Source organism: Moschus berezovskii, chromosome 28, assembly GCF_049115385.1.
Source record: "Moschus berezovskii isolate FMDL1 chromosome 28, NW_MosBer_1.0, whole genome shotgun sequence".
Classification (NCBI taxonomy): domain Eukaryota; kingdom Metazoa; phylum Chordata; class Mammalia; order Artiodactyla; family Moschidae; genus Moschus; species Moschus berezovskii.
In genome coordinates this window covers 6,099,456-6,122,478 of record NC_142487.1, presented here as the reverse complement: position 1 = coordinate 6,122,478, position 23,023 = coordinate 6,099,456, and the positions used below count along the sequence as shown (strand labels likewise).

At 41.3% G+C, this 23,023-nt stretch overlaps 1 protein-coding gene across 2 annotated transcripts in view; it reads left to right on the top strand.

The window, feature by feature from the left end:
• Nucleotides 1-23,023, top strand: part of MYOM1 (myomesin 1) — a 123,879-nt gene that overhangs the window by 51,215 nt on the left and 49,641 nt on the right. For both annotated transcript variants that reach the window (XM_088833416.1, XM_055417149.2), the window contains exons 11-17: nt 5,551-5,692; nt 9,006-9,205; nt 11,901-11,957; nt 14,495-14,619; nt 19,115-19,298; nt 19,998-20,172; nt 21,890-22,011. In XM_088833416.1, coding sequence (XP_088689542.1) covers nt 5,551-5,692; nt 9,006-9,205; nt 11,901-11,957; nt 14,495-14,619; nt 19,115-19,298; nt 19,998-20,172; nt 21,890-22,011 — 1,005 coding nt within the window. The remainder of the gene's footprint in view (nt 1-5,550; nt 5,693-9,005; nt 9,206-11,900; nt 11,958-14,494; nt 14,620-19,114; nt 19,299-19,997; nt 20,173-21,889; nt 22,012-23,023) is intronic.

Below are 23,023 nucleotides of genomic sequence, written 5' to 3'. Positions count from 1 at the left end.
TCTTTCTGAAAAACTAGATAATATAAATAAGCATAAAAGCACAAAAGAAAAGCCATGATAAGTCTACCATCCAGAGATATACAAAATCATCATTTTAATACATTTTCTTCTAGACTTTTATATATTCTCCCCACCCCTCCAATACATGGTGGGGGGAGCAGAGAAAGATCATAAAGTGATGAGTTCAGTTCAGTTCAGTTTAGTTCAGTCGCTCAGTCGTGTCCGACTCTCCACGACCCCATGAATCACAGCACGCCAGGCCTCCCTGTCCATCACCAACTCCCGGAGTTCACGCAAACTCATGTCCACAGAGTCAGTGATGCCATCCAGCCATCTCATTCTCGGTCGTCCCCTTCTCCTCCCGCCCCCAACCTTTCCCAGCATCAGAGTCTTTTCCAGTGAGTCAACTCGTCGCATGAGGTGGCCAAAGTATTGGAGTTTCAGCTTTAGCATCAGTCCTTCCAATGAACACCCAGGATTGATCTCCTTTAGAATGGACTGGTTGGATCTCCTTGCGGTACAAGGGACTCCCAAGAGTCTTCTCCAACACCACAGTTCAAAAGCATCAATTCTTCAGCGATCAGCTTTCGTCACAGTCCAACTCTCACATCCATACATGACCACGGGAAAAACCATAGCCTTGACTAGTCGGACCTTGGTTGGCAAAGTAATGTCTCTGCCAATGTCTTTTTAATATACTATCAAGGTTGGTCATAACTTTCCTTCCAAGGAGCAAGCGTCTTTTAATTTCATGGCTGAAATCAGCATCTGCAGTGATCTTGGAGCCCCAAAAAATAAAGTCTGACACTGTTTCCACTGTTTTTCCATCTATTTCCCATGAAGTGATGGGACAGGTGCCATGATCTTTGTTTTCTGAATGTTGAGCTTCAAGCCAACTTTCTCACTCTCCTCTTTCACTTTCATCAAGAGGCTTTTGAGTTCCTCTTCACTTTCTGCCATAAGGGTAGTGTCATCAGCATATCTGAGATTATTGATATTTCTGCCAGCAATCTTGATTCCAGCTTGTGCTTCTTCCAGCCCAGTGTTCCTCATGATGTACTCTGCATATAAGTTAAATAAGCAAGGTGACAATATACAGCCTTGACGCACTCCTTTTCCTATTTGGAACCAGTCTGTTGTTCCATGTACAGTTCTGACTGTTGCTTCCTGACCTGCATACAGGTTTCTCAAGAGGCAGGTCAGGTGGTGTGGTATTCCCATCTCTTTCAGAATGTTCCACAGTTTATTTGTGATCCACACAGTCAAAGGCTTTGGCATAGTCAATGAAGCAGAAATAGATGTTTTTCTGGAACTCTCTTGCTTTCTCCATGATCCAGCGGATGTTGGCAATTTGATCTCTGGTGCCTCTGCCTTTTCTAAAACCTGCTTGAACATCTGAGAGTTCATGGTTTACATACTGCTGAAGCCTGGCTTGGAGAATTTTGAGCATGACTTTACTAGCGTGTGAGATGAGTGCAATTGTGCGGTAGTTTGAGCATTCTTTGGCATTGCCTTTCTTTGGGGTTGGAATGAAGACTGACCTTTTCCAGTCCTGTGGCCACTGCTGAGTTTTCCAAATTTGCTGGCATATTGAGTGCAGCACTTTCACAGCATCATCTTTCAAGACTTGAAATAGCTCAACTGGAATTCCATCACCACCACTAGCTTTGTTCGTAGTGATGCTTTCTAAGACCCACTTGACCTCACATTCCAAGATGTCTGGCTCTAGGTCAGTGATCACGTTATTGTGACTATCTTGGTCGTGAAGATCTTTTTTTGTACAGTTCTTCTGTGTATTCCTGCCACCTCTTCTTAATATCTTCTGCTTCTGTTAGGTCCTTACCATTTCTGTCCTTTATCGAGCCCATCTTTGCATGAAATGTTCCCTTGGAATCTCTAATTTTCTTGAAGAGATCTCTTGTTTTTCCTTTTCTGTTGTTTTCCTCTATTTCTTTGCATTGATCACTGAGGAAGGCTTTCTTATCTCTCCTTGGAACTCTGCATTCAGATGCTTATATCTTTCCTTTTCTCCTTTGCTTTTCGCTTCTCTTCTTTTCACAGCTATTTGTAAGGCCTCCTCAGACAGCCATTTTGCTTTTTTGCATTTCTTTTCCATGGAAATGGTCTTGGTCCCTGTCTCCTTTACAGTGTCACGAACCTCCGTCCAGAGGTTCATCCATAAAGTGATGAAGGATGGGATATAAATGTAATGAAAAAAGAATTACAATTGACAGATAAATGGATGAAAAAGTTTTTGCTAATTATCAAAGCAATAAAATTGATCTATCACATTCAAAAGATTTACAAGGTTTTTAGAATCTATTAGGATGAAGGAATAGATGGATGAATACTCCTACATGTTGTTGGTGAGTGTAAATTGGTTCAGCTTTTCTCAGGGTGTTTTGTCACTATATATCAACAGTGTGCACTTTCAACAATTCTAGTTCTAAGAATTTTAGTGGACAAAACTGAGAAAGGAATGTTTGTTTTGGGTAAAGTCTGGAAGGAATCTAGGTATCCACAAATCAGAGTTGAAAATAATGTGTAATAAATAGTCTATAAAAACAGTGGAAATACTGCACAACAATGAAAGCTAATGGTATATGTGTGCATGCTAAGTCACTTCAGTCATGTCCGACTCTTTGCAGCCTATGGACTGGAGCCTTCCAGGCTCTTCTATTCACGGGATGCTCCAGGAGAGAAGACTGGAGTGGGTTGCTGTACCCTCCTTCAGGGGATCTTTCCAACTCAGGGATCGAACCCAATGGCTTTTATGTCTCCTGCATTGGCAGATGCGTTCTTTACCACTAGTGCCACCTGGGAAGCCCTGGTGTAAACTTATACTAATTAATATGAAAATATATTTTAAAAAACAGTTTACATGAAACTATATAGTTCAATCCCACTTTTATTTAAAAAAACAATCACTTAAAAACATTGAAATGTAGTTGATTTAGATTATGAAAAACAAGCACTTTTGAGTTTATAAATATAGAAAAAAATCCAAAAAAGTTTAGGCCAGTGTATTAATAGTAGTAATCTCTGACTTATGGAATTAAGAGGGATTTTAACATGTGTTTTTATTATCATATATTTTATAACTATGCACTACTTTTATAATAAAGATAAACAATAGAATTACTTACATTTTGAAAAAAGTTATTAAATAGCCTGTGTCAGAGATCAAAATATAAAAGAGGAACAGGCTAATCTTTGGCCTAGTCAATCAAACTTACAAAAAGTTTTGACTATTTGGAGCATTGGGAGAAGGAAGGGCAGAGGCTAAGAATCGAGAATTGACGTTGACCAGATGGGTGCCGTGGGCTAGGCGCCCTGCAGCCGCTGACGAAGGTGAGAGCACAAGTGTGAAGCAACATAGCATAGTTTCAGATTTGACTTCCAACAGCTGCTATACAGAACATGTGTTTTGAAAGGTTTTCAGGTCCACACAACAAATGGCATATTCCAAGCAATTTTATAGAAATGCTGAGAAATGGCTCCCTAAATGCTTACTGTCTGCCAGGCTCTGTTATACACAATGAATTTACCTATCAGCACCAAGTTTACCAGTTGTTACACTATGGACCTTTTGCTTAAAAAAAAAAAAAAAAAAGGCATGGCTAGAGGTAGCCAGCTGCCTTCATTGCAGCTGAGCAAAACTTAGCCCTGTTAGCTACCTCTGGCTAGCTCTGCTCTGGGACTTCCCAGGTGGCTTAGTGGTAAAGAATTCACCGGCCAAGTCAGGAAACTCAAGAGACGCAGTTTCGATCCATGGGTCGGGAAGATCCCTTGGAGGAGGAAATGACAACCCACTCCAGTGTTCTTGTCTGAAAAATGCCATGAACAGAGGAGCCTGGAGGGCTCCATACAGTCCATGGGGTCGCAAAGAGTCAGACATGACTGAGCGACTGAGCATGCACACAACTCAGCTCCACCTTCACCATCAGCTGACCGTCTCCCCAGCATCCAGTGCTCTGAAAGCCTGGAAGGAAAGACATTTCTCCCCTGCCCTCCCCAAATGCCCATTTGCCATCATGTGGCATGCAGGGATTCTGCATTGTGTTTCAGGCACGATGATTTAGTTAGATTCTCCTATAGCACTTACACAGGACATATTACCCTGCAGGTTCATGAGTTCACACAAGTTCATTGGATAAGAAACAGAATGTTCAAAACTAAAATGATTTGAGCTCTTCACAGATAACACACACCTATTCCATTTAGAAGCATACAAACAAACATCTCAGCCCTCTTAGCAAATATTTCTGTGACTTACAAGAGTTACATAAGTGTAGCTCATTGGAAAAGAAAGTGTTTCTTATTCGGTCAACAAGAGTGCTTTCCCTGGGTGAGTGGCCTCCTTTCTGGCTCCTGCAAGTCTCAGCCTCCTTTCTGGCTCCTGCAAGTCTCAGCCTCCTTTCTGGCTCCTGCAAGTCTCAGCCTCCTTTCCTACTAATTCCTGTTATTAAAGTGCTGACCGAATGTCAGCAGGAGTTGGCAACTGTGGATCTCCTCCCCCAGGGATTCTGCCTCTTATCTTAATAGTTCTCACTTAAAAGACTGTTAAATGGTTATTTTCATTCCCCTTCTTTTCCACCTAAAAACACCCCCAAGTCACTAATTTATCTGTTTACACACTGCTGAGGGGACCCACAGTCAGCAGATCCTGTTTCATGGGCAGTCACTGAACTCTGTTTCTTGTATAGTCCTGGACTTTTGCTAAACTCAGATAAACTAAGCTCAGATGTGGGTATTGCATCAGAGTTCCTTTCGCAAGTATCTTCAGTTTGGGAACAAACATTTAATTAAAATGAATGTTTTTGTTTCTCTTCCAAAATGGTAGTCCCAGCATAGGGATGGGCAAAACTTGGTGATTCTTCTCTTGTGGATCCAGAAGGTGACAGAAGGGGCTGTTTGCTCCCCCTTGGAGCCATTTATAGTTTCTGAGTAATGCTGCACAGTAATTATCTTAAGAACAGACATCCTGGCATAATTTACATTAGACTTTTCTGAGAGCGTCTCTGACGTCTCCATAGTTATTTTCTTTTAGAATATTTTGGGCAGGCAAGGGCCACGAGGCCAAGGTCATGGGTCCTTTTCAGAGCCCTTTCTGACATAATGTTCCTTGTACTGATGGTGAAAAGCACACAGTGTTATTTTGGTAAGCAAATTACAAAATTGATGATTGGTCTACTGGGGCCAAATGGAGTTCCCTGGTGGCTCAGTGGTAGAGAATCTGCCTGCCAAGCAGGAGATGTGGCTTCCAACCCTGGGTCAGGAAGGAGGAAATGGCAACCTACTCCAGTATTCTTGCCTGGGGAATCCCATGGACAGAAAATCCTGGTGTGCTATAGTCTGTGGGGTGTGGGGTCACAAAAGATTTGGACACAACTTAGCAACTAAACAGCGACAACAATAACAAACAACTACTTGGCCAATGATGTAGCCACTGCAGCAATGTGGTAAGGAAGGTCTGCACTATGGCCTTGGCCTTTGGGGCTGACAGAAGGCATCTGAGAGGGTTCACGGGGTCTTTCTGTATCCCCTCAGATGCCGATGCAGAGATTGAAGGAGCCCCAGCCTCTCCCCTGGACGTGGTGTGCTTGGATGCCAACAAAGATTACATCATCATCACCTGGAAGCAGCCGGCTGTGGATGGAGGGAGTCCGATTCTGGGATATTTTATTGATAAGTTAGTACCTAGTATGAGTTCAGTTAGAGTGATTGGCTATAGAGATGCCTGCTTGGTTTCTCCCACCATTTCTTTCATCCTTTTTTTTAATATACTGATTTTAATTTTAATTTTGTTTATTTTTTGATCACGCTGGGTCTTCGTTGCTCTGTGGGCTTTTCTCTATACTCTCTAGTTGAGGCACATAGGCTTCTCATTGCTGTGGCTTCTCTTGTGGAGCACAGGCTCTAGGGCATGCAGGCTTCAGTGGTTCCAGTTCCTAGGCTTTAGAGCACAGGCTTAATAGTTGTGGTGCACGGGCTTAGTTGCTCCATGGCATGTGGAATCTTCCCGGATCAGGGATCGAACCCATGTCTCCTGCAATGGCAGGCGGATTCTTTACCTGGAAAACCCTCTCCCACTGTTTCTTGGTAAAGTGTTTTCCTTACCAGTCTTGTCTCCCTCTTTTTCTCTCTGTCTCTGTCTCCAAACAGATTGGTATGAATATATACTTAACTATCTGCTTACCTCAATTTCAAAGATAATTCTTCAATTCTGCTACCAGCCCAAGTTGCTAATTTGACAAGAATATTATGAATCTGGACACCTGATAGAGGCTACTTCAGAAATGAAATAGCTGGTGTTTAACACACATAATGTCCATGTTCCTAGTATGTCAGTAATTTAAGAATATTAAATAATAATACTCTAAGGACACTAACAAAATTTCATTTATATCACAAGAATCAAGCTTGACAAAGAAATAAATATCTATAGTACTAAACTATGTTTTATCTACAAATTGTTGCTGTTTACATTCTCCAAATTTTAGAGGCTTTATATTTATAGTAGATGGGCCTTACACATGAATTTGGAGAAGGAAATGGCAACCCACTCCAGTATTCTTGCCTGGAGAATTCCACAGACAGGAGCTTGGCAGGTTACAACCCATGGGGTCACAAAGAGGCGGACACGACTTAGCAACTAAACCATTACACATGAATTAGCCAGTGAGCTTGGCAAATGTAGAAAACAAATTTAGATTATTGACCTAAAACCATTATTGTCTGATTTAGTTTCTTTTCAAATAGTTGCTCCAGTTCTCCTCCATTTTTGTGTAATGAAGTCCGACTGTAGAAACCACTAGGAACAGATAATCTGTGCCACTGTAGTATCACAGGTTTGTAGCAAGCTGGATGAAACTTAATATTTCTAGAAATAAGTAAGTATATGCCAACTGGGCTCAGAACCAACCAGAGAAATATTTATAATAAGCTATACACTGTTTATGGAGAAGGCAATGGCAAGCCAATCCAGTACTCTTGCCTGGAAAATCCCATGGATGGAGGAGCCTGGTAGGCTGCAGTCCGTGGGGTCGCTAAGGGTTGGACACGACTGAGCGACTTCACTTACACTTTTCACTTTCACACATTGGAGAAGGAAATGGCAACCCACTCCAGTGTTCTTGCCTGGAGAATCCCAGGGAAGGGGAAGCCTGGTGGGCTTCCGTCTATAGGGGTCACACACAGTCGGACATGACTGAAGTGACTTAGCAGCAGCAGCAGCATACACTATTTAACCTATACTAAATTCTTCCACATTATTTCATCATTGAGTAATGATGACTTGTGAAATTTTAGGTAGGTTCTTTTTCACCCTTACAGTTTCTGCATTATTGTCTTTGGTAGATTTACAAAGAATTTTCAGACTTTGATCATTGAAAGACCAAGGACAATCAGTATATCTTGTTTTCTTCTTGCCTTAGTCATAATGAAAATAACCATAATATGGTGAATATTTATTAAGCATTTGCTGTGTGCATGGCACTGTTCTAAACACTTCATGTGCATGTCCCATTAACCCATAGCCACTCTTCAAGAGGTAGGTGCCGTTATTACAGATAGGAAGCAAGTAGCTGACCCATGGCTGCGTCCTAGTGATGGAATGATAAGTTTGTGTTCTTGCTGTGGAAATCTCCAGAGCAGCTGCTCCCCACCTTCCCTTCTGCCCACATGAGAGTCTGGAAGCGAGTTCCAGGACCACTGGTCACTGAGACAGTATCTGCTCAGGGGAGGAGAGAGCTTCCTGGCAGAATTCCTGGAGGCAGGGGAGGTCTGTTGCTTATCCGAGCCTTCTAGCTCTCCCCCCAGCCAGTTCACAGAAGCTCCAGAATTCCTACAAAGGAAAATTCAGGGGGAGGGAGTGGAAGGCATAGACTAAAGCCTTCAGTTCAGTTCAGTTCAGTTCAGTCGCTCAGTCGTGTCCAACTCTTTGCGACCCCATGAATCGCAGCACGCCAGGCCTCCCTGTCCATCACCATTTGATACCATTTCACAGAAGATCAAAGAAAATGTCCATTTATCTCAAAGAATGGAAGGGTGCTGGTAAGGAAGTGAAAATAATGTCCCCCCCTCCACTCCAACTGCCTTTGCACTGTCATTGGCCCTCCTACCCCATGAGAATCCTTTGGAAAATTATACCCTTTGGACAGAGAGCCAAGATGGGGAAGTGATAAAAATTCAAAGTGTAGTGCTCTGCTCATAAAAAATAATAGTTACTTACTGCTGCATTCTGAGGTCACACATTGGGCCCCTCAGACTCTATTGATCAGGCTGAAAGCATGATATGGACTGTCATCTTTTTCTCCTGGGATGTGACCCCTCTATCCCCAGGCATCGGCTACTGTAAAGGCCCCCAGTGAGAAATCAGAAGTTCCAGGGACTTAGACTTCCCTTGCCAGGCCCAGGGATTTCCCTGCATCTCATCTGATAAGAAAAAAAATGCAGTGCCCGTCTTGCTGTTCCACCCACACCGCGTGTAGTGACCACCAGAGAGCTCTTTCCAGACTATAGTACAGAGAGGTGTCTTGTAAGGTGTTAACTTGCTCAACCATAGTTCCATTTTTAAAAGAAAATGCCTAAGAACGATAAAGAAGTCACTAGTGGTAGAACTGAAGACTTTATCCGGGGGGATGTTAGGGGACCCTCCCCCTTCTGCTACGTAAAAACTGTGCATACCTGCCTGCTTCTTGTTTTTCCCCCAAAAGCTCCTCTGCTTCGCACAGGAGACCCCTCAGCTGCCTGCTTTTAGTGAGGTGGAAGGATGTACATGTCTTCAGGAAAGCTCTGAAGTTTCTTTCCTAACTGTTAGAGTAGATCCGTTGCAATTGAGTGGAACTGAGTGCCTGCAGTTATATATCTGCTGCAGTCTGCTCCAGCCGGATGTTTTACAGAGAGAAGCCCTGAAGCACTGGGGTGGGTTTGCAGCCCTGAAGCCATCCTCTTAGCCATCCTTCCTCTCATATTCCTGTCTTGTCACTCTCTGTCTCCCTTAGGTGTGAGGTGGGCACAGACAGCTGGTCTCAGTGCAATGACATTCCTGTGAAATTTGCTCGTTTCCCAGTCACTGGGTTGATCGAAGGCCGTTCTTACATATTCCGAGTTCGAGCTGTGAACAAAGCTGGGATAGGCCTGCCCTCTCGAGTCTCTGAGCCTGTGGCAGCTCTGGATCCGGCTGAGAAAGCTAGACTGAAGAGTAAGTGTTTCTCATTTTTCTGAATCATCTTGAACCTTTTTAAAAATGGTTGCAGTAGATCCCATTGCAAGGTTATTCTTCCCCCATCCACCAGAGGGAGGAGAGTGTAAGAAATCCTTTACTGGTCAGAAAAATGCTAGGGGGAAGAAAACAAAAACTTTTTCTGTTTTTAAATTTATCTATATTCACTAAGGCACTTATTTTATTTAGACTCTTTGTCTTGTTTAGTTGAATTCCAGGCATTGTGTTTGAAATGAAAATATGAAAACCAGGAGCCTGAAGAGCATTTTTATTCATTTTATTCAGTTCAGTTCAGTTCAGTCGCTCAGTCGTGTCCAACTCTTTGCGACCCCATGAATCACAGCACGCCAGGCCTCCCTGTCCATCACCAACTCCCGGAGTTCACTCAAACTCATGTCCATCGAGTTGGTGATGCCATCCAGTCATCTCATCCTCTGTCGTCCCCTTCTCCTCCTGCCCCCAGTCCCTCCCAGCATCAGAGTCTTTTCCAGTGAGTCAACTCTTTGCATGAGGTGGCCAAAGTTTTGGAGTTTCAGCTTTAGCATCAGTCCTTCCAATGAACACCCAGGACTGATCTCCTTTAGAATGGACTGGTTGGATCTCCTTGTAGTTCAAGGGACTCTCAAGTGTCTTCTCCAACACCACAGTTTAAAAGCATCAACTCTTCGGCAATCAGCTTTCTTCACAGTCCAACTCTCACATCCATACATGACCACTGGAAAAAACCATAGCCTTGACTAGAGGGACATTTGTTAGCAAAGTAATGTCTCTGCTTTTTAATATGCTATCTAGGTTGGTCATAACTTTCCTTCCAAGGAGTAAGCATCTTTTAATTTCATGGCTGCAATCAGCATCTGCAGTGATTTTGGAGCCCCCAAAAAATAAAGTCTGACACTGTTTCCACTGTTTCCCCATCCTATTTCCCATGAAGTGATGGGACCAGATACCATGATCTTAGTTTTCTGAATGTTGAGCTTTAAGCCAACTTTTTCACTCTCCACTTTCACTTTCATCAAGAGGCTTTTTAGTTCCTCTTCACTTTCATTTTATTAGAACACTTCAAATATACTTTTCTTTCTGGTTTAGTGTCTTAAAATTGTAAGGTAATTTTCTTAACGCTGAATTTATCCCTTATAGCATTAATATCTCAACACTGTGAGCTTTTGATATCAAAGGAAAATCACATTTAAAACATTGTATCTGATCTGTACTCGAGTTTCCATATTAGGCAGTCAAAAATAATCTTTTCATATAGTTAGCACTCCAGTGTTCTTGCCTGGAGAATCCCAGGGACGGCAGAGCCTGGTAGGCTGCCGTCTATGGGGTCGCACAGAGTCAGACACGACTTACGTGACTTAGCAGCAGCCTCCAAGTCTCGATGTCAAAATAGTGGCATGTAAATTATGATCTGCTTTTGTTTCATGGGAACCAATATAGCATCCTTAACAACAGGGACCATAAAATGACAGTGAAGAATTTTTGGGCCTTCATACTTCAGTCTATGCCAGATTTCTCAACCTTGGCTACACTGACATTGTAGGCCAGGTATCTCTTTGTTGTGGGAGCTGTTCTGTGCATTGTGAGATGTTTAGCAGCATCATTGGCCTCTACCCACTAGAGGCCTGCAGATGTAGAATCTGCACCCTCACCACCTCACCCCCATCGTGACAATCAAAATTATCTCCAGATGTTACCAATGTCCCTAGGGGCACAAAATCACCCTAGTTGAGGACTACTGGTCTGTGCCATTTACCACATTTATAGCTTTTCTTGACCTTAAGTACATGCAGTGGCATCATAAAAAATCTAAGTAAAATGATGCCACCTTCTCTCTGGAGACTTTCTCTGATCAGGTTCCTCGATTGCTCTCCAGTCACTTTTCACCTGCTTTTCCACTTTTCATCCAGCTTCCCTCCACCTTTCTTAATTCCATCTCATATTTTCGTTTACTCCTCCTTTATAAATTTCAATGAAAATAATATTAGCTGGAATTGAAAATAAGTTATCTTGCATTTCACCTTCCTGTTTTTGTACACACTCTGGTGGAAAGTACCTCATTAAAACAGGAGTTGAGCCATTCTCTCTGATGTCTTTCTACAATCACAGAAATGAATTTCCCCTGTGACTCTATACTGCCCGAGTCACTCATTTTCTTTACTCGGGATCAAAAATGCTTCCCTTTGTAAATAACAGTTTTAAAAGTAATGGAAAGGGATCCCTTTGGTTGTGCTTCACTGCATGATCAACAACATTTGCCATCACTTTCATCTTCATTATGACAAATACAAAACAGCCAGGCTTGCATTGTTCTCGAGAGGTTTCTCCCAGGTATATGCTATCTCTTAAGAAGGGTGAGAGAGCCTACATGGTTCAGAAGATACACGTTGAAGAATATATGGACACAGGGTGTTCCCCTTGCTTGTGTGAGTACAGTTCCAGAAACATGGATTTCGACCCAGCGAGTTCTGGGCTCTCGCAGATTGTGAGTTGTTTGATGCCCAGGGCTGTGCCCCTTGCCCCCAGATACTGTGCACAAGCTTGGTAAGACTCATTAGGAAGGTACATAAGTAAGCTAGTAACAAACCCATTTGTGACGAATCTGGACCGTCTATCAGTTTCTCAGTGCAGTTGAACTGTGTGAATGTTTCTGATGTTTTACACTTATCTCTGTTAGGCCGCCCCTCAGCACCCTGGACTGGACAGATCATTGTCACTGAGGAAGAACCAACAGGTAAAAGCTACGTTTTCCCCTGATAGTATTGCCAATGTTCTGCTATGAGGTTTAGCTATTGTGGAGGGTTTGGTGTATATTATTTAAGTTTGGTGTATATTTGGAAAGAACATACTGAAATATTTGGAAGTAATATTGAAGTAATTGAAGTAATATGAAGTAACTTATATTGTTAGAGAATCCTTTTTTTTTAAAGATTTATTAAGGTATAATGACACGAACCAAACTGCACGTCTATAAAATGTACAATGTGATAAATTTTACATGTGCAAATACCTGTGAAACCACCACTGTGATCCAAATAATGAACATATCCACAACCCCTTAAATTTCCTCATGTCCCTTCCTCATCTCCAGGCTATCACTGATCTGCTTTCTGTCACTGTTGTTTGTATTGTTCACAGGTTTACGTAAATGGAATCCTACTCATTTTTGCCTGATTGCCTTCACTCAGCATAATTATTTTGAGATTTATCCATGTTGACACATATATCAGTTCATTCCTATATATTTATACTTTCACCCTTGAAAGCCTCTATGAATCTCTCTGTTAAGTATTTCTGTGGATATACCCGTTCGTTTCTCTTGGATAAATACCTAGAGGCTGAATGTACAGTTCATCTGGTAAATGCCTGTTTAATTTTTAAAGAAATTGCCAGCTCTTTTCCAAAATGATTGTACATTTTACATTCCCATCAGCAGTAGTTGAGAATTCCAGCTGCTTCTCACTGTCCCAGTACTTGGTATGGTCAGTCTTTTTAATTAAAGCCATTCTAGTCAGTCAGGAGAATCTCAGGGACGGGGGAGCCTGGTGGGCTGCAGTCTATGGGGTCACGCAGAGTCGGACACGACTGAAGCGACTTAGCAGCAGCAGCAGCAGCAGTCAGTGTATAGTGGTGTTTTATGCCATAGTGGTATTTCATAGTAGGTGCTGCTGCTGCTGCTACTAAGTCGCTTCAGTCGTGTCCGACTCTGCGCGACCCCATAGACAGCAGCCAACTAGGCTCCCCCGTCCCTGGGATTCTCCAGGCAAGAACACTGGAGTGGGTTGCCATTTCCTTCTCCAATGCATGAAAGTGAAAAGTGAAAGTGAAGTTGCTCAGTCATGTCCGACCCCTAGCTACCCCATGGACTGCAGCCTACCGGGTTCCTCCATCCGTGGGATTTTCCTGGCAAGAGTACTGGAGTGGGTTGCCATTGCCTTCTCGATCATAGTAAGTGCATAGTGGTCTTAATTTGCACTTCCCAAGTAATGTTGAGCATCTCTTCATGTGTGAATTTGCCACTTTTGCATCCTATTTGACATCTTTGCCAAATCCAATTTCACTCAGATATTCTTTCTTTTTTCCTAGAAATGTCACAGCATCAGCTCTTATGCTATTATATTTCAATTTATGATACATTTCAAATTGATTATTTCTATACTATGTGGATTAAGGGTCTAAGTTATTATTACTTTGCATATGGTGATCCAATTATTTCAGCAATATCTGTTGAAAAGATTATTCTTTTCTCATTGAATTGCCTTGGCATTATTGTACAAGTCAATTGGTTGCATATTTGTGGATCTATTTCTGAATCATTTTTGTTAATTTTATTTTCTTTATATAAGTAGCACATTGCTTTGAACACTGTAGCTTTTATAAGCTTCTTGTTTTTCTTTCGTTTTAGCTTCATAGTTTTGAAATCAGGTAGTATAAGACCTCTAATCGTTTTTTTCCCAAAGTTGTTTTGACTATTCTAAGTCTTTTCATTTCCATATGGAATTTAAAATTAGGTTATCAATTTCTACTGAAAAATCTGCTGTGATTTCTATTAAGTCTTTTATTTTTCATTTGTTTCTGTCTACTCACTCTCCAACTAAATGATGGATTTATATAATTCTTATAGTTTTATCAGGTTTTGTCTCATGTATTTTGAGACTCTGCTATTAGGTGCATAAACATTTTTATTATTATATCCTCTTATGCACCGACCACTTTATTATCAGAAAATGACTCCTTTTATCCATGGTAATGCATTTTTGCTTCAAAATGCAAAAACATGACCGTTCCAGCTTTCTTTTGATTATTGTTAGCATGACATATGATTTCTGTCCTTTTCTTTTGTGTCTTTGGTATTTAAATCACATTTCTTGTAGGCATCATATCATTGGGTCTGGTTCTTTAATGCAAACTAGTAATATTCACCTTTTAATTGGGATATGTGAACAATTTATATATCATTGTGATTACTGATATGATTGGATTTAAATCTAACATCTTGCTATTTGTTTTCTATCCAGTCCATCTATTTGTTCCTTTTTCCTCTTTTCTTTTGAATTTGAATATTTTTGTTATTTCATTTTATCTGTATTATCTTATTAGCTGTAATTATTCATTTTGATTTAATAATATCTTGGAATTTTTTCAGTATAATACACATTTGATCACACCCTACTTTCAAGTAATATTACACTACTTCACATGCAGTATGTCTTAAAATACAATTCCATTTTCCCGAGTGCGTGTCCCTCACACTTCCCTATTGTTTTTCAGAGGGTGTTGTTCCCGGGCCCCCTACCGACCTCTCCGTCATTGAGGCCACACAGAGCTATGTGGTGCTGAGCTGGAAGCCGCCCCGCCAGCGTGGCCATGAAGGCATCCTGTACTTTGTAGAAAAGGTGAGACTCTGGGAGCAGCATCATTACCTCTGGCACTTCTTCAACATTTCTTTAAAGAAGTAGAGATTTTCTGTTGTGTCCTGAACTTTTAAAACTCTTATAAACTGTTACACAGAAAACTGTGATTCCCAGAATTTTGCCTGAAGGTTCAGGGGGTTTATGGATCCCTAAGTGTCACCCATGGACTCCTAAGAGGTCTACAGACCCCAACTCTTAGCCCCCCTAAGAAGAGAAACATTCCTGGAACTGTAGATCGCCTCTGCAACACTGTGTTGCAGTGCTTTCTTACCACTTTTTCCATCTCCCTTGCTCTTTTGTGGTTTAGTTGCTCACTCGTGTCTGACTCTTTTAGACCCCGTGGATTGTAGCCTGCCAGACTCCTCTGTCCATGAGATTTCTCAGCAAATATATTGGAGTGGGTTGCCATTTCCTTCTCCAGGGTGTCTTCTTGACCCAGGAATCGAACTCACATATGCTGCATTAGCAGGCAGAGTCTTTTTACCACTGAGCCACCAGAAAGTCCATCAAAGGACTATATAGGTATAGTCAAATACCTGTAAGTTAGGTAACAACATAAAATCTATATTCAACTATCTTCCTGGCCATTTAATTATTTCTAACCAGCAGCTCTTGAGAAAATTATATTGTAGCCAAAAACACAGGGTCTGTGGTTTCCCTTTATTAATAGCTTTTATTCATGAGGACATTTGGCTCATGGCTTTGGGGAGCATGCCTCACTTCCTTCCTATCCATAGAGGTGAATAAAAATAAGTGGGTCACTTCTTCAACATGCAGATATGGACATCTTCAAAGAAAGTCTGATTTTACCAAAATAAAGCTTAAATTTTATGTTTTATCAATTTTTACATTTTCTAGATATTAGCCTCAAATGAAATATAACTTGAGTGTCATTCTTGATTATTTTTTTTTTATTTCTCTCTCTTTCTCTCTTTTTTTTTAATAGAGGGCAAGACAAGAGTGATAAACATTCACTTCCTGGTATATTTAATACACACTCCTCCAGTGAATCGTTTTGAAATGCTGCACACAAAAATAGTTCTGAATAAGCTCTGTGGCAGTAATTACTGTCTTTCTTATAATAATGACACAGTAACAGCCTACTACTGAGGCCTTTCTTTGAGATGAGTCAACTTTGGCTTCTGTTGAGCATCTCCTCTGGTCACATAAATTCAAATTTCTCCATGAAAGTCTGTAGCTTCTCCAGACCTAAATACATGAATCTGATAAAAAATTTGAGTGTTCTTCCACCAGTGGGCCAGAAGGGAAATTTATGAGTACGGCATGGATAAAGAGGTCTTCACAGGCCCTGCCAACATACAAGGTCCAGGATGTGCCAGAGGAGGAGCACACCTGCAGAGGCCTGGGGCACGTTTACAGAAAAACCATCCAAATGAATGCCAGACTGTGGTCCGGAGTCGATTCTCAAATTCTCATTAAAAAAAAAAAAGATTTATTTGTTTGGGTCTTTCTTGCTGAGCCCCGGCTTTTGCTAGTTGCAGAGAGTAGGGGCTCCTCTCGAGCAGTGGTGTGTGGGCTTCTCATTGCAATGGCTTCTCTTGTTGTGGAGCATGAACTCCACGGCACACAGGCTTCAGTAGTTGTGGCCACCAGCTTAGTTGCCCCATGGCATGTGGGATCTTCCAGGACCAGCGATCAACTCATGTCTCCTGCATTGGCAGGTGGATTTTTAACCACTGGACCATCCGTGCTTAGTCTCTGAATTGTGTCTGACTCTTTGTGACCCTTTGGACTGTAGCCCACCGGGCTCCTCTGTCCATGGGATTTTTCAGGCAAGAATAAGAACCACCAGGGAAGTCCTCAAATTATTTCTGATGAACCACTTCTAATCCATTGACTTTTCACAAGGGAAATGTTCCCATGCTCTCTTCCCATGACAAGTTTCCATCCCCAGGATGTTCAAGCCCACAGCAGTGCTGCCTCTCTGGTTATCCCTGTGCTTTCTCTTCTTCAAGGAACTTTTTACCTGGGATTTGCACACACATCAAGCATGAACTTGCCTGTCATGATGATGGGCTTACAAGTGGCTATGCCACGTTTGTGAGCCCTGAAATGGTTGATATTGAGGGGAATTAGATAAATCAAGTTCCATTGCTCTCAACCCCTCAGTCCTACTGTGTTCTTTTCAGCCCCCAAAGTTTTTCTCAGGCGTCTTATGTTTTCAGTGCTTTCTCTCATTTCCCCTATCAGAAGTCTGGTCAAGTCAGAGACAAGAATTTTATGACTTGGTAGTTCTGTTTCTACCAAAGGAATGCAAACAACTGATGTTTACCAAGGACCAGGCACTGTTTTCCAAATGACTCAGTGGTGAAAGAATCTACCTGCCAGGAGACACTGGTTCAATCCTTGGGTTGGGAAGATTCCCCTGGAGGAGGAAATGGCAACCCACTCCAGTATTCTTGCCTGGGAAACACCATGGACAGAGGAGCCCTGGTGGGCTATAGTCCATGGGGTCGCAAAGAGTCAGACACGACTGGGCAGCTGAGCACACACATGCAGGCACTGTTTTAAGCTCTACATATGTTACCTCACATCATTCTTACAGGAACCCTATGAAGGAAATACTTTTATTTTTATTACATCTGCTTTGTAGCTGAGGAAACAGGCATAGATGGGGTATATAGTTTGCCCTGGATCACACAACTAGTAAGAGACAGAGCTAGGATTTGAACCTAAGCAGTCTGGCTCAGGTCCATATATCCAGCTTTTATACACTGCTGCCTTTCAACCTTCCCACGTCTAGGTCTTCTCTCAAAAGCTTGGATAATAGGGACTTCCCTGGTGGTCCAGCGGTTGAGATTTCACCTTCCAATGCAGAGTGTGTGGGTTCGATCCCTGGTTGGGGCGCTAAGATTGCACATGCCTCGCAGCCAAAAAACCAAAACATAAAACAGAAGCAATGTTGTAACAAATTCAATAAAGGCTTTAAAAATGATCCACATTAAAAAAAAAGTCTTAAAACAAACTTCAATAATCATATAATATATGCCCAAAATGAATCAAAGTCATAAACTAAACAATAGAAGTCTGGGAGGATTCTATTTCTCAGTGGGTAGCAGAGTGACTTAAAGGGGAATTTATTCTCTTTGCCCTCCCACATACAACAGACATATTATCATAAAAGGCACTGCAAGGGATGTCAGTGGTTACCTCATCAAATTTGCCTATTTTACAGACGTTGACACCCATGTGTCACAGACGCCCAGGACCACATAGCTCGCTGTTACCAAAGCAAGGACCTGGATCAGTGCCTCTGGGTCCTTTTCATCATACCATTTTGCCTCTCATTTCAAGTAAATGAAGGTTATGCTGAGTGATGTACTAAAAAACTTATTGTCCCCTAAAGTTATCATCCTTGACAGCTGGTCAGTCTATCACAGGTTTAGATTTCTGGAAAAATCTCTTGAAAGCATTCAGACGTTCTGCAGCAGTCACTTCTGCTTTGTCCATATTCTAAAAAGAAAAAAAAAATTCTTTATCTTTCACTAACTTCTTACATTTGGAATTCATAAAAATTAATTCATTCAAAAAAAAGAATCATTGATTACCTACTATGTGCCAGATGACAGTTCCAGGCTCTGGGGTATAGCAGTGAACAAGCTATCTTACTGAACTCATTTCGTTGGAATTTACATTCCAACAATGGAGACGACAAATAGATAGTTTAATTTCAAATGTTAATAAGTTTCTTGGTGAAAAATAAAGCAGGGGAAGTAAGGGATAGAGAGAGATGGGGAAGGAGCAAATAACCTTTGCAGGTCAGTGATGGAGTGGCAGTGATCAAGAAGGTGATATGTGAGCACAGACCTGCATGTTGTTATGAGTCATTATATAAAACACAATTATAACTCAGGTCATAACAATTTAATGGAACTGTAAGTATCTAACATAGCATATTAAACTTAATTACATACCCTAGAAAAGCACCTGACCCCAATTTGTGTGTCCTGTTGTGCTCAGTTGTGTCTGACTCTTTGCAACCCCGTGGACTGTAGCCCGCCAGGCTCCTCTGTCCATGGAATTTTCCAGCAACAATATTGGAGTGGGTTGCCATTTCCTATTTCAGGGCATCTTCCCAACCCAGGGATCAAACCTGCATCTACTGCACCGGCAGGCAGATTCTTTACTACTGTACCAACTGGAAAGCCCATCTGACCCCAAACTATCATCTAAATGAATTAAGGACTTTGTAAGCAGACGGATGGCCTTATTTAGTTAAGAAAGGAAGTGAAATATCAAGGCATCATATTTGTCCAACAATACAGCTGTATTTGATTGAGGTAATCCTGTGGACTTGAGATGTTTCATCCCCCACTTCCTCCAAATCTCTTTTCCAGTCCAACTTGCATAATAGGTAGTAGTTTGTTGGCAGATAAATGAACTTCAAGGTGCCTGGCTTAGAGTTCTTCAGTCTATTCTTTCTGTGCCTTCAATGGTCTCACTGTTCTGGCTGCAGTGTGATGCGGGAACAGAAAACTGGCAGCGAGTGAACACAGAGCTCCCTGTGAAATCTCCCCGCTTTGCTCTGTTCGACTTGGCTGAGGGGAAATCCTACCGTTTCCGAGTCCGCTGTTCCAATTCGGCAGGAGTTGGTGAGCCGTCAGAGGCAACGGAAGTGACTGTGGTTGGCGACAAGCTTGGTAAGTGTGGAGTTTGCTTGAGCTGCTGTAAACTTATTTAACTTCAATTCAAGAGAAAATTCAAAAGCAAGAATTGTACTGAAATACATATATATTCAAAAGTAAAAGTGGTGACAGTTTTTTTCATATTATAAATTTAATTAATGACTGTGCTTGACTGATACATTAAAAAGAACTTCACGTGTGTGTGTTAGTTGCTCAGTCATGTCCGACTCTTTGCGACCCTATGGACTGTAGCCTGCCAGGCTCCTCTGTCCATGGAATTCTCCAGGCAAGAATACTGGAGTGGGTTGCCATTTTCTTCTCCAGGGGATCTTCCTGACTGAGGGATCGAACCCAGGTCTCCTGCAATGAGGCAGATTCTTTACCATCTGAGCTACCAGGGAAGCAACCCCTCCCCAGAAAAACTTTATAATTATGAATGATTATGAAAGTACATTTCTCCAGGAGTTTCAACAGTATTGCTAGTGTACTTTTTTCCTGGAGGGGATTGGTATGTTCATGGTTGTTTAGTTTCTCATTATGCTCCCAAACTAGCATATTTAAAATATTTTCTGCTCTAACGAATATAAAGAACTGTGTGTCTGATGTGGTTACTAGTATAATATTTATATATGCATGTTCATGTTTCTGCATATATGATAAGAATGAAGTTTTAAAGCCACCTTGAACTTGACTGTCATTTTCTTCTTTTCTCAGACATCCCCAAGCCTCCGAGCAATATCATCCCAAGCAGAAACACAGACACATCAGTGGTCGTTACGTGGGAAGAACCCAAAGATGCTAAAGAGCTGGTCGGGTACTACATAGAGTCAAGCATTGTTGGCTCTGGCAAGTGGGAGCCCTGCAACAACAACCCTGTGAAGGGCACGAGGTAGTTGCTCTATGTCGGGAGGTGGGACTGGGGTTCTGACGTTGGAGTCACAGGGGCTGCAGAGAAGAAATGCAGCCATGGACCCAAACAGCAGCACAAACATCCAATGTAGGGAGATAATTGAAAACATTATGCTCTGAGTATCCAAATGAATTCAAAATTGAATGTGTCTATGGCCATACATTTGAAGAAAGGATTACTAGTGACATTAAACACTTAGAAAGCCACAATGTCAGCTATGATAAGCGGTCATTTCATAGCTCTTTTCTGATTCTTTCACTTTATACTGTATATCCTTTGAAACCTTCTGTTCACTTTTAATATCCAATGTGATACTAGATTCCAAGGAATCTAGGCTGTAGTCAACAAAAATTATCCAGACATTTTGTTTTATTATGTTTTAAAATTCAAGTATAAGTAATCTACAACATTATGTTAGTTCCAGGTGTGCAACATAGTGATTCAGTATTTCTGTACATTGCCAAATGACTCCACAATAAGTCAAGTACCCACTGCCACCATTGCAAAGCTATCACAGTATTATTGATTATATTCCCCAGGCTATACATATCATCCCCATGACTTATTTTTTAACTGGAAGTTTGTACCTCTTAAACCTCTTCACCTATTTCATCAACCCCCAACCCTGTTCCTCTCTGGCAACCACCTGTTTTTTCTCTGTATCTAAGAGTCTGTTTCTGTTCTGTTCTGTTTGTTCATTTGTTTTTCAGATTCCACATAGAAGTGAAATGAAGTCATATGGTATTTGTCTTTCTCTATTTGACTTATTTCACTTAACATAATACCTTTTAGGTTCATCTGTGCTGTAAATGACAAGCCTCCATTCCTTTTTATGGTTGAGTAATATTCAACCATAATATTGAGTATGTATATGCCACATGTTCTTTAGCTATTCATTATCAGTGGAAACTTAGGTTGCTTTTGTATCTTGGCTACTGTCAATAATGCTGCAGTTGAACATAGGGACACACGTATCTTTTCAAATTAGTGTTTCTGTTTTCTTCAGAAAAATACCCAGAAGTGGAACTGCTAGATGGTATAGTAGTTCTGTTTTTAATATTTTAAGGAACCTCCATACTCTTTTCCATATACCAGTTTACCTTGCGCCAAAAATGATCATTCCCTCTCCTCCACATCCTTGCCAAAACTTTTTGTTTCTTGTCTTTTTGAGAATATTCATCCTGACAGGTGTGAGGTGATAGCTCATTGTGGTTTTGATCTGCATTTTCCTTATGGTTACTGACGTTGAGCATCTTTTCATGTGCCTGTTGACCATCAACAGGAAATTGTCTATTCAGATCCTTTGCCCGTTTTTTAATTGGGTTGTTTGGGGGAGGGTTTGATATTAAGTTTTATGAGTTCTTTGTATATTTTGGATATTAAACCCTTATCAGATGTATCATTTGCTCATATCTCCTTCCATTCAGTATGAACCTGTACACACAGGTTCAAAAAGGGTAGGGTGTTTATTCTGGGGAAAACCAGGACTCCTCATTGTTTGACAGAGTGAGTTTAGAAAACTGCCTGAGATGCCTTCTTGTTTAATGTACGTATGTTACCTGGCTCTCTCTACATCCTTTTCTTCCTTTTTAAAAAATGAATGGTTTTCATAAAGTCAGATCATTCTGTTAAACTAACAATCATCTTCCCTAATTTTCCTCCTGGGAAACTTTTAAAAAATTTTCTTCCCTTTCAGATTTACTTGTCACGGATTGAAGACTGGTCAGAGTTATATTTTCCGGGTCAGAGCAGTTAATGCAGCTGGACTTAGTGAATATTCACATGATTCAGAAGCAATCGAAGTAAAAGCTGCTATTGGTAAGTTCTTCATGCACAGCTTTACAGGGGGGACAGTGAATTTTTCTAAGTTACAACGAAAGATAGCATCCTCTCCAGAGACTGTGTCAAGTTTCTAATATGGCTCAACGATCCCATCCTCAGATGGTCATTGTCTCTGACTCCAGGTGACCTCTAATCTTCCACAGCTGTTCTTTTACAGACCTCCATCACTTATCCAGATTCTGTGCTTCTGTAGCCTTTCCATCTTCATCAGTCCAAGTTTCCTCAGATATTCATTCCCATTGTGTGAAACTCCATTTTAACTTGGTGCTCATCCTGGGAATACAGAGGGCCATCCAATCCCATGAGGTGGTGTATCACCCATAACCAGATCGTCTCATACCTAAAAGCCATTCCATCTGCAGCAGAGCCTGGCTTGTTTTCAGTAACAGCATGTTAACCTGCCTTCTATAAACTCTGCTAAAATTCGTGCAAGACATGCGTGGTTGCTTAATCATATGTTTCATCTCTGCTGGCAAAGTAACCAATGAAATAAAACCAGTAATAAAGTAATTATATGTATGTATAATGATGTGCCTCCCAATCTTAAGGTGGGGAAGGGACTCAGGTAGTTCAAGCAATAAAAATGAAATCTGTGATATAGTAGCACATATGTAAAGAGAAAGATTATTTAATACCAGTTGTCTTCACTTAGCATCTCGTATTACTTTTTTTTTTTTGTCACAAGGCATGCGGGATCTCAGTTCCCCAACCAGGGTTGGAACCAGTGCCCCCTGCAGTGGAAGCACAGAGTCTTAACCATTGGATCTCCAGGGAATTCCCCCATATTTCTTTTTAACATTCCTTATAATATGTTCATATTATAAGGACACGGTGAATATGTTTCTTTGAGATTGGGAGGTACAGACTATTACTATATCAATAAGGTACATAACTCGAATTGTTACATAATCAAGATCTTTGTCTCTTGTGCATTCCCCCCACCCCCCATTCTGTTGAATAATGGAACTTACATCTCAAGAAATGTCTG